This window comes from Protopterus annectens, chromosome 4.part0 (genome assembly GCF_019279795.1).
Source record: "Protopterus annectens isolate FY-2018-M chromosome 4.part0, PAN1.0, whole genome shotgun sequence".
Taxonomy (NCBI): domain Eukaryota; kingdom Metazoa; phylum Chordata; order Ceratodontiformes; family Protopteridae; genus Protopterus; species Protopterus annectens.
Window position 1 is genome coordinate 761,404,207 of NC_056733.1, and position 14,172 is coordinate 761,418,378.

General features: G+C 38.7%; 1 protein-coding gene across 1 annotated transcript in view; it reads right to left on the reverse strand.

Annotated features, from left to right (window-relative positions):
* CHFR (checkpoint with forkhead and ring finger domains) overlaps nucleotides 1-14,172 on the reverse strand; it is a gene marked incomplete at its 5' end in the record, with an annotated part of 992,863 nt that overhangs the window by 696,697 nt on the left and 281,994 nt on the right. Inside the window, 1 exon segment of the mRNA XM_044068718.1 lies at nucleotides 3,104-3,266. Within this exon segment, the coding sequence (XP_043924653.1) occupies nucleotides 3,104-3,266 (163 nt within the window).

Consider the following 14,172-nt stretch of genomic DNA (forward strand, 5'->3'; position numbering starts at 1 on the left):
TAACTTCAATCTTACTTTCTGCTAAGGCAGCAAACAAGATCGGAGGTAACTGGTGCATAATGGGTAAGGGAGAAGCTTGAGAGATTTTAGTTGCCACGAGCTTTAGCAACGGCTGACTTGGATCCGAACCCATCAGCTGAGGAAGAATGAAAATGGACAACACAGATGGAATATTATGGTGAGTATATAACTTCATCTGATGTTCTCCAATTTAGCTTTAATGTTGATTATATTATTATTTTATTAAGATTTTATTGTTTGTTGTATGGCATACTATCATTTTAGAAATCTTTTTATTAGGGCATTCATTCAAGTCCTTAAGGTATTTTTATGCAACTTGTTTTTATTTGGAGAATTTTAACCTACATATTTACATATTTACAATGTTTTTGTAAATCCATTTTTTATATAAATTTTTTTTATTGTTCATTCATTAATATATCCATTATATACATTCATTTGATGTAATTATTCACTGTTGTCTGTTTTGAAAACATTCTTATGAATATTTAATAGGTGGTTTAGTTTGATTGGCTAAATAACTCACATGTTATTTAAGGGCTAATTTCCTGCTATTACTAGTTCTGATGAAGTCTGATATTTAAAAGACGAAACTGCTTAACTCATATACTTTTTAATCATTTTGTTCATTAAAGTTGTGTTTTATTCCCTTTAACCGCCTGTCAGAATTTAATCCAAGGGATTATTTTTGATTACTCCCATTGCTTAATTCTTATACTTTGGATTTATCTTTATTTATGTTTAGGGGTCATTTTATAACTGAAATAAGGCACGCGGAGATACAGCCTATAATGTCTAGTATAGTACACCCCTGTTGTACAGGAAGCATACTCAGTGCAAAGGTTTAGTATCCTTTTATACGTCTGGGGCATGCTATTAGCAGACAATAAACCATACACTGTTTGTAGATGATCCAGTATTCAGTGAACTTTCACTACTGTTACAAGGACAGTGTCAATATGATGTAAACGTCAGGTACAAATGGTGTGGCAATGCACACTAAACTTTTTTTTGTGCAGTACACACACATATATAATGTTGAAGTGTCAGAATGTATACTTTAGCTGCTTCTGCCTTGAGTCATGACTTTAGTGTCTGTGCCACTGATGCAGTTAGTTCATGTTTTTCTGTGCTACAGTTCATACTTACTAAGCTTTTAATATTATAATTTGTTATGCTACTGTTGGCATTTTGATTGGAACTGCAAAAAGATGTTGATTGTGCTAAATTGTGTTTTATTTATATTTGTGTGGTTTCTTTAAATTGTTAAGCCTGTGTTGTGTTATGTTTGGTTATGCATCACCTGACAGTTACATGATTAAATCTGAAAATGGATTAAAGTTTCAATACAACTTCCTGTTTGGACATGCTTTTGAGTGTCTTGGTCACTTACGTTTTTGCGAAAAGTTGTTGCCAAGGCATTTTTTTTTACCAAGCCTGTAATGTTTTTTTTTTTTTGGGGGGGGGGGGGGCAGATTAGTAGTAAAATTGTATAAATATAAGTATGATAAATTTTGGGGGATGGTAAAAAAAGAGTAAAAGAGAAAAAGTGTGTATAAACGAAGAAATAAAATGTTACCAAGTAAATATTTTTGTGGAAAATAAAAATTGATGTTACAGAAAAAGATAGAAAAGTATGGTATAAGAATATAATGGTAAAACATTACTATGTAAAACCATGGATAAATCTAACAGATGAAAAATAAAAATAAAAAGCAAACTGTGGAATCAGGAAGTAGAATATTAAGTTTTTTTTTCTGTGGAGACTGGTAATAGATAAACTGACAGTAAAAGGAAATATGCCATATAAAAAGAAAAGTGATAGAACATTGTCAAGAAGAAACTATAGGATATGAGTTTTTGAAATGTAAGCGTAAAAAAGTTATGGAGAAAACTATGTAAAGAAGATTTTTTTGAAGATATATAAAAAAAAAAAGTGGATGAAATAACCATGGATATGATTGGTGCAACAATTAGTGTTGTCACCTCACAGCAAGAGGTTCTCAGGTTCGATTCTTGGCTGGGGTGCCTTCTGTGTGGAGTCTGCATGTCCTTCCTGTGTTCGCGTGGATTTCCTTCGGGTGCCCCAGTTTCCTCCCACATTTCAAAGATGTGCAGTAGGTTGATTAGACAATCTAAATTGGCCCTAGGTCTAAGTGTGTGTGCGAGTGTATGGTACACCCTCACAGGATGGCTGGGCTATCGGCTAGCAACCAGACCTCGTAAAATCCATAATCGCTGAAGAGCACTCGTTGCCCATGTGCTGAAAGGCACAGTGTGGACATGAGAGAGAAAGAAAGAGATGATTAAATACGCATATTATAAGAACAGAAGTAAAGAATGTTAAAAGAAAAGATAAAAAATTATTTTATATTTATGGAATGAAAGAATAAATGAAGCTGTGTTTAATGGCAAATGAATTTTAGCAATAATATTAAGTAATATCAGATGGTTATGAAAAAAGGAGTGGGGTTTAATAGGGATGAAAATTTAGTATGATTGTAAAGGAAATTATGAATATCTGTAAACACATTTATATATCCATACATTTGTAAATATGTAAATGTTTTGTAAATAATAGTTCTTTTTGTATATAAATAAAGGACCCCTTCTCTTTTCGATAAGATGCTATGGGATCTCTTACATCCACCTGAGTAACCAACTTAAGCAGACAGGGTCTTGATTTATGTCTCATCCAAAGGATGATATGTCTGATGTACAAAAAAAGAAACCTACAGTGACAGTTTAAGTATGGACATATTGAGTGCAAAGTGCATAATGCTGCTGAAATGTTAAACTGGGTCTGTACTCATTCTTTCTAGATAGGGTCTTATTGTGTAGCTTGCTTTGTTCTATTGTTATATTATTGTTCAATACGTTGTAATAAAGTAATAACGATTAAAAAAGAAACACTGTATAAAATATGAACTACATAATACCTAAATATAAACAATTTTTCCAATTCTAACAATGACAAAACATACAAAATAGAAATTTAATAGTGCTTAAACCCATTAATGTTTATTTTCCCCCTAATGATACCAAACACAAATTTATATATACTCTGGTTTCTAGAACCTACCTAATGTCAGACGATTCACTGTCTGCATCAGACAATTCTAAAAGTTCCTCTGAACTTCCTTCTTCATCTGAAAATGACCTCTTTATCTTTGGCTGCAGCATGTCTTGAGTGATTTTATTTTGGGCATCCATAGTGAGAAGCTCCTCCCGACTACGACCTTTGTCTAGAACCAAAGAAATTTAAAGACCAGGTTAATAAACCTGCATAAAGCCCCAACATTCAAACAGTTCTTAAATAAATATTCACACCTGTGTGAAGTACTCATCAAAGCAGTAGATGACTGACTCCATTTAAGTTTCCATGGTAACCATCACACATGGGTACTCTTTAGTCCATGGGTTTAAGATTCTAAAACCTCAGCTTAATGAGGAACATTTCATAATGCAAGGAGGTAAGCCTGTTCTTGGGGCAAATCTCAAAAATGTTTGCCATTAAGAAAATGTGCCCAAATAAGGCAGAAATTATATCTGCAACTAAAATTACAATGTGTGATTCTGGTCAGACTCAACCACAACCATAAGAGTGAAGTGGGATAAAGGGAAGCCTGTCAGGAACAGGCACATCTACTTTTTTGTCAGTGTTCTAGGCCTTTGTTCAATGCATCTTCTTACCACAAGTTGCATGCTAAAGGTATATGGCAATTAAACAGACAGTTCCAGTATTTTTTAAGCAGTGTAAATACTTCATTAAAAACACTTCTTAGTATACCATTGCTGTGCAATCCTCATGCATGGTGCACTTGTTATTTCAGCACTGACTGCTGAAACAACCAATTTATGGTTATGTTTATATAACACTAATAAAACAGCCTCATGTCAGTCAGCGCTTACATTCAACTGTCAATAACTTGTCATTGTTAAACAGTGAAATCCAAGCAAAACAATCAGCTCTTACATTCAATATTAATCCCATGTTTGATTCAACATTGTTCATTAAACAGAAAACACACACACAGATTAACAGTGTACAATCTATCTTAAGATCAGGTATTAATTAATGACAATTATTTATTTTTTTTACATTCTACTAAAAGTCTTAACTGGACCAGTGACTTCTCACCTTGTACTGGAGTCTTCTTTGTTAAACACATATAAATCTTGCGTACTTTGTTCCATGTCAACATTCTCTTCAAGCTAAAATTTCAATATAGCATCCCAGATAACCCAGTTTCTCACTATGAAGTTGTTTCTGATCTCTAGGCAGGAATGGCCAAAAGATGTACCTTTACAAAAGTGAATTGCTCAGTTCTAACTTTGCATACAAACAGGTACTGAGGTTTTTCCAACTCCACAAATATCTGTGACACAGCCTCAGAATAAAGGTGCCTGAAAGTAATCAAAAACCTATCATCCAAGCAGTTAAGCTCATATTTTGAATACTTGGATGAAACAAGATCCCCTGTCCTGCGTACACAAGTCCACTCTGTGAGGAAGCTTCTGTTGATTGTTTTTGGTCAACTGCATTAGAAAGGAAAACCAGAGCTATGAGTAAAAAAAGGGGGCGCACAATAATATCTTTTGAAGAATTTTGGAAAAAGGAGTGGAATGGAAGGCATAAAGAAACATCCCTTTCCATAGAATTAAGAAGGTGTCTGCCTCTTTGCAAGGTGTCTTCGAAAAGTCTGCTGAATTTGGAGGCGAACAGATCTACATGAGGGATTCCCCATTAATGGCTATTTGCAGGATGACCTCCCTCTGTAGCATCCACTCAGTAGGGTCTGCCTTGGATCTGCTACGGGAGTCTGTAGCTATATTCCATTTTGAGGGATGTATGTTGCCTATAGGAAAAAAAAATTGTGTTGAAAAGTCAGGTCTCAGGCAAATCAAGGATAATCTGCAACGGTGATAAAGATCTTGTTCTCATTTGCTTATGTACCATATCACATGGGTGTTACTTGTCACACTACTAGTATGCAACACGCCTGGAGTCCATAGTTGATTTAGAGCATTTATGGCATCAATAACAGCCATCATCTCTTTCAAGCTAATGTTCTTGTGTCTGTGTTGTGATTGTCAAATCCACTGTACCTTGACATCTTGGGAGATAACACCCCAAACAAGGTTTGAAGTATCCAAGGCGACAGCCTGAGGGGGACTTGGAGGAGAGGAGGGAACTTCTGTACTGGGTAGAACTTGCTTGCTCCACCAAATCAGTTCTTTCACAAAACTGAGAATCGAAACTGGATGAGAGTGAGAATGAGAGCACAGCCAAAACTGGACTTGAGGAACCACTGGATCTTTCTCATGTGAAGTCTGAAATGAGGAAACATTAGAATGAATGAGGCCATGAAACCCAAGGATCTTGTAAATTCCTTTTGCAGTAGATATTTTCTGATAAGCAGCAGATGTTTTCTGATGAGAAAAATATGAAATAAAGATACATTTGCATCTTTTCTGGAAGAAAAGCAGTCATCAGGTAAATGTCTTAAAGACAATCCAGCAAAAAAGATCTGAGGGTTGGATGCAAAGATTACTTTTCAGGTACAGGTGGAATCCCAGTAGGTAAAAAAGATCCACTGTGAACCCTAATGCTGTTAAATCTTCTTGACTAGTTGGAGCTAAGTTCAGGTAATCATCCACATAAGGAAATATGTGAATGCCTTGAAGTCTACAGTAAACTATTACTGCAGGAAGGAATTTGGTAAAGACCCATGGAGCAGCAGAAAGTCCAAAAGGCAAATAAGTAAATTGATAATGCAATCCTAAGACAAAGACTCCTAAGAAAAGTGTGCAACTCTTGTGTGAATGGGAGTGTGAAGACAAGCATCATTTAGATCCAGAGTCACCAAGAAGGTTTAAGGGGGCAGAAGAGGGAATCAAACATTCTGAATTTTGGAATCTGCAAAAAAAAAAAGTTTAGTCTGGATAGATTTCGAAATTAGCCTCATAGTGCTTATTTTCCTGGGTACCAGAAATTGTCTCAAGTAAAACATTTTTTCTCCACTAGTCTACAAACACCAGTTCTCGGACTTCCTGAAGTAGCATATCTGAAAGAACTGGAGGAATCTGATGAAGCTCATCTTTTAGGGGATGGGGATCTCCTGAGGGAGTGAGGGAAGATGTCCATTGTAGTCAGAAACTATTTTTATATATTATTGAGTGTCTGTGGTTATTTACTGCCATACAAGAAGGCAAAAATAAAGCTTTCTTGCAATTTTCTGAGGAAAGCAGGGTGAGGGATAGGGTTGCATTGCAAGAGTAATCATTTTTTCTTTGAGAACTGGAACCGTGATAGAGATCCCTTGACATTTTAGCCGCTCTTTACAAGATTTCTGCTGTAATGATTTGGGAGGTCTCCAAAAAAGGGCTCTATTTGCTAGATAGCTCCATTGAACCTTAGGAATTGGGGATAAGAAAAGTTATTTAACTCATTATAACTTGCCTTATTTCATACTACATTTTAAAGACGTCTGTTTTATCAAATACCAAGTCACTGTCAAGAGGAACATTTAATAGCGATGTTTTAACATCCTCAGTTAAGGACTATAGCTTTAAACAAGTGTCTTCTCCTAACAGCATTGTAGTCACATTTGACAGTGGTGCTTGGTACGTGCGAGGCAGAATTAAGCATGCCCTTTAAATTACACTTCACATCAGAATTACAAAGATTTGAAATGGTTTGTCCCATATTACTCAGGATAAAGCATTACAGTCTACAAAGAGGATATGCTAGAGAGCCCAGGAGGATGGTCTGGGGCGTGAAGGTGCCTCTGTGGAGTCACCAATTTCAGATCAAATTACAGAAGTGGATGCCCAGTTTTCATTTATTATTTCTCCAGAAGATTTTCTTTTAATTTTTAACTGAGGGCAAAGGTCCACAGAGGAGGAGGAAGATGATGCCATAGCAGTGCGACCTAAGTCCTGAAGATGTCTTCTAAGTGCTGAGGAAGCTGAGTCTTCTTCAAATGGTCTTAGGGGTTAATGCCTGGCAAATACTACAATCTTTTACAGTGTGTTTGGCCCAGAAATAAAACAAACAAATCAAGTGAGAGGCTTTGCATGGAACCTGACACCCACAGTTACACTTTCCTTTTGCTTTGACATGCACATGTAAGTTTTACACAAGGTTTTGAACAGGAGGAATCCCCAGTGGGGTACTTATCTGCTCGAGATCTTTGCGCTTCCAGAACAATACAGATAAGACACAAAGCTGACAGGTCTGCATATGTGGACTAGCAACACGAAAGTTCTGAGTTTTGGTGCATCCATGTGTCTTGCTTACACTGGCACATCTGCTTGTGCTAAGGGCTGGAGTATGGCACTCGAAGAAAGAGCTTATGCTTTGTAGAAATGCTGAATATATGATTATTCTGATGAAGAAGTCTCACTGATGAGGACTAAGCAACAATGATCTTAAGAAAAGGGAAGAACATTGGGCAAAGGTCTTTTTCTTATACAAAAAAAAACTTTTTTGTCCCATTTTAATGGAGTACAAGAATTTATAAAAATGTGAAAGACATCTGACAAGATTCCTTAGTGATATTTTGGCTCAAGTCATGAACCAAAGTATTAACTTTGGTTCCAAACAGACCCCTAACCAAAAAAAATAAAACTGTGTAAAGAACTTACCACAATAGAAGTTTGTGTAGGATTACTGTTGAATTAATCACCACCACAGGGATCTCTGCAGCATGCTGTAGCCAAATGCCCAGCATGACTTCCAGATTTTATATCAATCCACCCAGTCTGGCTAACTACTTTACCAGAGAGACTGGCATTCCTCCATTATAAAGGAGGAAATAGCCAGTACCATATCTTTGCTCCGTTCTTGCCCAAGGAGATCAAGGTACAAAGTTTCGTAGGCTACCCCTGTGTTGACTTCCAGGGCTGCAGGGTGGCTCCCCCCCCCGACCTCGCTTCTGTACTCCTTAAGAACTGGTTTGCCCAGTGTTAGTGACACAATAGGTGCAGAAGGCTATGGGTTCTGTTCTCACACCATGTAGATCAACTCCCGACACTGCAGTGCAGCATAACAGGAGTGCAGCACTCCCGAGTGTGCCATCCTTCACATAAGACGTTCAACCAGAGACCTCATCTGCTTGAGTTGGTGGTAGCTCAAATGGATGTTCAAGACCAGAGCAAAAACTACAGCCCTTCTAACCATGGGAAGAGTGAGTGGAATTAAATAAGCTGACATAGAATCCATTCCAGCCCTTGGATGACAATAGCAAGTAAGAGGGGTTGGAGTGAGGGGAAACTGAGAAACATCTCTCTGTCTCTCTCTCTCTGTCTGTCTCAGGGTCCAGGTATGCCTTGTATGCCAGGCAAAGATCACCTCTCAGAAGGCTGTAAGATACCAAGGAAAGAGACAGGGCTTTGAGGTGATCAGTGTACAACACTGTGTTTACTCCCTGTATTCTTTTTGTACGGAACCTCTGTGGATGTTCCAGTTGCTGCATGTGTCTGGTCAGCTACATACTGAAGGGAGCATTATATTCTAGGATGGGCCTGATGAGGGCCAAGTACAGTGGTATGATGACTTCTCTGGACCTACATGTCATGTCCTTGCTTATAAGTTGAGCAATACATAAGGATTTTCTTAACACCCTGGACACATGCTGGATGAAAGCTAGGTTACTATCTATACGAGTACTCAGATCCCCTGACTAGTGAAGCAACTTTTAAGGGTGCTTCATTGATGACACTGTTACCCAGGGTGGCAGATTTCCCAAAAGGTACTATACTGCATTTTCTGGTATTGAGCTTTAAGCCATGGTTTTGGCACCATTTGTCTGTATTACACCTTCCTGGAGGGTGTTCTCATCTTGGGGGGAGGGGGATATTTAATGACAACTCCTAGTTTGCAATCATCTGAGAAACTGCTTAGCCAGAAGCCTTTGACATCCAAGAAGTAGAGGAGTGGATCTGGCACAGAATCCTGGGGGACTCTACTGATGACCGTCCACTTTATGGAAATGGCCTCATCAATTCCAACCTCCTTAGTTCTATCATCGAGACAGCTAGTTATCCAGTATGTTATAAAGCTGTTTATACCTAGTTCTAGAAGTATGATGGCAATGCCCGAGTAGGGTACTGTGTCCAATGCTTTATCCAGATCTAGGTAGGCAGTATGCACAAATTTCCCCTCATCCATTACCTTAGTGACCTTTACAAAGAAGTCCACCAGATTCAGTAAGCATGACCTTCCTTTGACAAAGCCAAACTAGGATGGATCCAGTGTATGGAGGGCTCCTATATCCTTGTTGATAATATCCAAGATAATTCTTTCCTTGGCTTTGCAAATAAGATAAGTCAGACTAATGGGTCTGTAGTTTCCAGGATCTACTGAAGGTCCTCCCTTATGAAGGGGGATGACTGTCACAGTCTTCCATTCATGGTGCACAACGTCTGTTTTAAGACTATAATTAAATAATGACTCCAGGGGTCCTGATAAGTGGTATTTTAGACTATACAGGAGGCATCCTGGGATGTTATCGGGACCCACTGAGGTTGTGTCCTTGGCTTTAGTGAGTGCAGCCCATACATGCTCCCTAGTTTTAGTTGGAAGGAAGGCTGGCGGCAAAGTTGGAATGGAATTGCCCACTAACAGGTTTGCTATATCGCTAGGTTAACTGAGTGTGGCACTATTAACCACTAGTTTAACACATTGCTGTGTGCTGCCCTTAAGGTTTCGGACATAGCTGTAGAAGCATTATGGCCATCTTTCACCTGGAAGGATATCTTAATCTCAAAGTTGGTTTTGCTTGACCTAATCAGCCCTCTTAGTTACCTATTTACTTTGAAGAGAGAGTTTTTATCTTTGTGGGAATTACCCTGCCCGATTTTTGCCATAATTTTTTTCTGTTTGTTGTATATTCTGCTTAATTTGGGATGCCACCAAGGTGGTTTGTTTCTGGGGCTATTTCTGGGCTTACGTCTCATAGGTACAATAGCCTCTATGCAGCCACTGACATGGTTGTACACAGTTTAAGAGAAATTCAGCATAGGCTAGTGAGTGTTCTCGTGGTCTGGAGGGGCACTGAATCAAACAATCTCTTAATAGGTAATTTGTCTTGGCATAGTTCCCAAACTGTTCATGGTTTTAATGGGATTATGGCAGAGGCTTTAACTTTGAAAGAGACAGCTTTATGGTTGGACCTTACCATGGAAGATGAGACATTGGGGAGAAGTGGAGTGTTCTCCCATATTTGTGAGCATGAGGTCCAGTATGCTGGTGCCTCTAGTGGGGGTATTCACTATTTGGTCAACGGTGTTTGTACTTATGAAGTCCAGGAATTTCTGTGCCTGTAGATTTCAGGCCGTGTAGGATTCCCAATCTGTAGAGGGGTAATTGAAGTCTCACAGGAGTACGGTGTTAGATTGGATGGCAAGTGTCTCCAGTACATCCAAGTATGCATTATGAGCTTTTGAAGACATGGATACAGCTGATATGTTATGGTACAGAATTTTGAATACAGTGATCTGCCACGTGGAGGAACACCAGCACTTCATCCTATTTGTCCACCCTAGAGGGTGCTGTTATGGGATGCATGAGACCCTTAAGAGTTCACTCCATTCCAAGGTTTCTTCCCATCCTTCCCATAGCCAGCTTGTACAGAAGGAAAAAGTATAGTATGTTAGGAACTTATACAGTTGTACATGTTCACTGTATGATCACTGCTACATTACTGATAACACTTGGCACTTCTACCTCATATGTGACATCTGGCCTGATTTGCAGAGCTTAAATGGTTGGACGCCCTCACACTTGGCTATTAGGATGCCTGTGGTATAACAGGGATATCTACCTGTGCCATTTTTGGTTCTTCCTCACCTGGTATGTAGCCTTCAGGAATCTGGACGGACAAAAGCACAACCTGCTGAAGTGGAAGATGCCCACAGATATGGCAGCCTAACCAGAAGACTCCCCCAAAGCTACCTCTCCAAGGTTTAGATCAAACTGAGGAGGAAAAGCACTCTAACAGTAATACAGAGCAAGGTAACAGGAAGAGTGACTCGGTAGCCAAGCCAATACAAGGATGCCAACAAAAAAGGAAGATGAGGAGTGAAGGGCGAGAAATACTACTGCAACAGGGAGCATTACTCAAAATATCTACAATTATGGTTAAGTTCCCAATACAACTATACTATATTCATTGCATTGTTGCAGCAGATAACATTTGGAAAGATTATCAGAACTTATGAATCAGTGGGCAGCTGGCATGGAGAAGGTGATGGTTGTAAAAGCTCCTGGAAAATGGTTGCATCAAATCCTACACTGACTATAGAGACAATGTTCAGGTTATAATGCCTTGAGAAGATGTGGACAGATGATCAGATAGCTCTTTTAAAAACAGAGTGGGTACTGATTCCCCTATGATAGCAGTTTTGGCTGTGCTGGTTCAGGCACAATGAGTCCTGACCAATCATGGTATGGTGACAAAATAAATTCAATAAGCTAACCATTTAGAGATGGTCTGTTGGAGTCTGGCCTCCTCTCGCTTCACTTTGCAAAGGAAATAAGTGGTCTGATTTTATTTTTCCTTAGTCCTGTCAAGTTAGCTGCCTATGTAAGGAGAATACAAAATATTTTTTTTTTTGCTTAAACTAGGTGAGAGAGGTTAGGATAGGACACAAAGTGGTGAATGGCCTGATTTAAGGACAGCTCTTTCACCCCTTTTGGCACCCAAATGGCATGCCGGATTCATAACCCAATGTACACCACCCTTTTCTGGAACTGGCTGCACTTACCAATCAAGCAGAGTACTTGCCTAGTAACCTTTAAAACTAGTCTAGATTACTGGATGGCTAATCACAAATTTTCATAAAATATGTGGATAAAGTCTACATAATGAGGGCCAATCCTAGTTTTCCACAAGTAGTAGGTGATGTAGCTAAGCTTCTTAAAGTTGTTGTTTGGCAGTAAGCTTAGTAAAAAAACAATGAACCTATGAATGTAGAATTAGAACAAAGTGCTACCCGATTATTGTGGAAGATAAGAAAGGGCTCTCAGTGCGTGAGGGCCTACTATTAAAGTCTTCTGGCAAGTAAACTCCCCCCTCAATTTCTGAAAATTGCTGCTGACTCTTTTGCATATCTTGTATCTATCTTACTCAACAGCTCCATTCAGGAATCTACCGTACCAGAAATATGGAAATCCTTCTACACCACTCCTCTGCACAAAGGTGGCAACTCTGTTGAACCATCTAACTTTAGACCAATCGCTATTCTCTCACCGCTCTCTAAGATACTTAAAAAAATGTATACATTACTCAACTACTGCCCTATCTCATTCACGAAAATCTCCTCACCCTCTCGCAACATGGTTTCCGTCCTAAACACAGTACTTTGACTGCCTTACTATCCTTTACTCAAAAGGTTGCAGAAGCTAGGGACAACAACCTCCTCATCTCCTGTCTATTCCTTGATCTCTCTAAAGCTTTTGACACTGTGTCTCATCCCATTCTTCTTAAACTCTCAGATCTAAACTTCTCTCCTTCTACTCTTGGCTGGTCCCAATCCTACCTTACCGGCAGAAAAAAAAGTTGTTAGATGGCAACAGGTTTTCTCACCCTTCCTTGCTCTTCAAACAAGAGTACCCCAAGGATCCATACTTGGACTGCTCATTTTCAAAATTTTTACCAACAACCTACATTCATCCTGCAGTCTCTCATCTGTAAACCAATACGCAAATGACTCTATGCCCTTATCTATCTCCAATACCATCTCTGAACTACACACACACTAACACAGACTATTTATCTCTGTTGAAAAATGGCTCAGAAACAATTAACTAATCCTTAACCCTAAGAAAACTCCGCTACTTCTCATCCTACCTCAGACACTCTCTCACCTTAAAGCCAACTTTTCTCTTTCCTCCCTAGATGGCACCACTATCTCCCCTGCCTCACACACCAAACTCCTTGGGGTAATAACTGATGATCGACTAAGATTTGACTTGCACATGCAACAAGCAATAAAAAAAAAAACACCAAAAACTTGGACTACTTTAAAGGAACAAAAAAGTCCTCACTACTGCCATTAAACACACTCTTTCGCAGGCATTTCTCTTACCCAGTCTTTTATACACTTCCCCCATCCTTATCAAAATCCAAACCACCTCATTGCAAAAACTGGAACAAACGTACAACAAAATTGCCAGATTTATTCTAAACCAACCACACTCTTCACATCACTGCCTCTCACTAAAGAAACTTCAGGGCTGGAATTTCTGCACCTTTTCCTACAATCGCAACTCCACACTACCTTTTCCATACTCAATAACCCTACTACCTGCCCTGCTCTCGCCTCCCATGTTACCCCCCCCCCCCCAGGCCTCTCCAGAGTCCTTTCAGTTTATAAACCCAAAAGGAATATTGGCAAATTACTTTACACTCTCTCTCACCAAATTGGAACAAACTCCCTCTCCATATTAGATCCAACCTTTCTTTTCCCTATTTTAAAAATGAGCTTAAATCCCATCTACTAAACTCAAAATTATGCCGTTGCATTGCCCACATATAGTCTTAGTCTCTCCCACTGTATAACCTGTTGCATCTCCTAACTTTTTTTCTTTGTTAGTAACTTCTGCTTATCTCCTAAACCCTCAGAGCTCTACTACTATAGCCCTACTACAGCCCCCTCCCATTCTCAACACTATCTCCCCCCCGACTTCCTATCAATGTCTATACATTGTCCTTCTTTTGAACGATTATCTTTTTGTTTTTACTCTATGTAGTAACTTTTAGTCCACTACTATCACTGCAACCCTTAATGTTCATAATTTTTTTTTATTTTTCTCTCTATAATTAATTTCGTATTTGCAGTGTTGTTTTTAATAGTTTTTGTCCTATATGTTTACCTTTGCTTATGTTTGCTGGGGCTTTTTCCCCTTGGGTCTCCACTGAAAATGGGTTGCTTACTATCAATGCAATGTAAATAGTTAATAACCTTTTCTTTTTTACAATTATTTTGTATTGCGATTGTTATTTAATATTTGTATATTGTCATTTCATTTTTTACTTTTGTTTGCTGGGGCTTTTCTCCTCGGGTCTCCACTGAAAATGGATTTGTTTGTAAACTTAGTTGGACTAACCCAGTTAACAAATGTGAAATAAATAAAAAATAAAT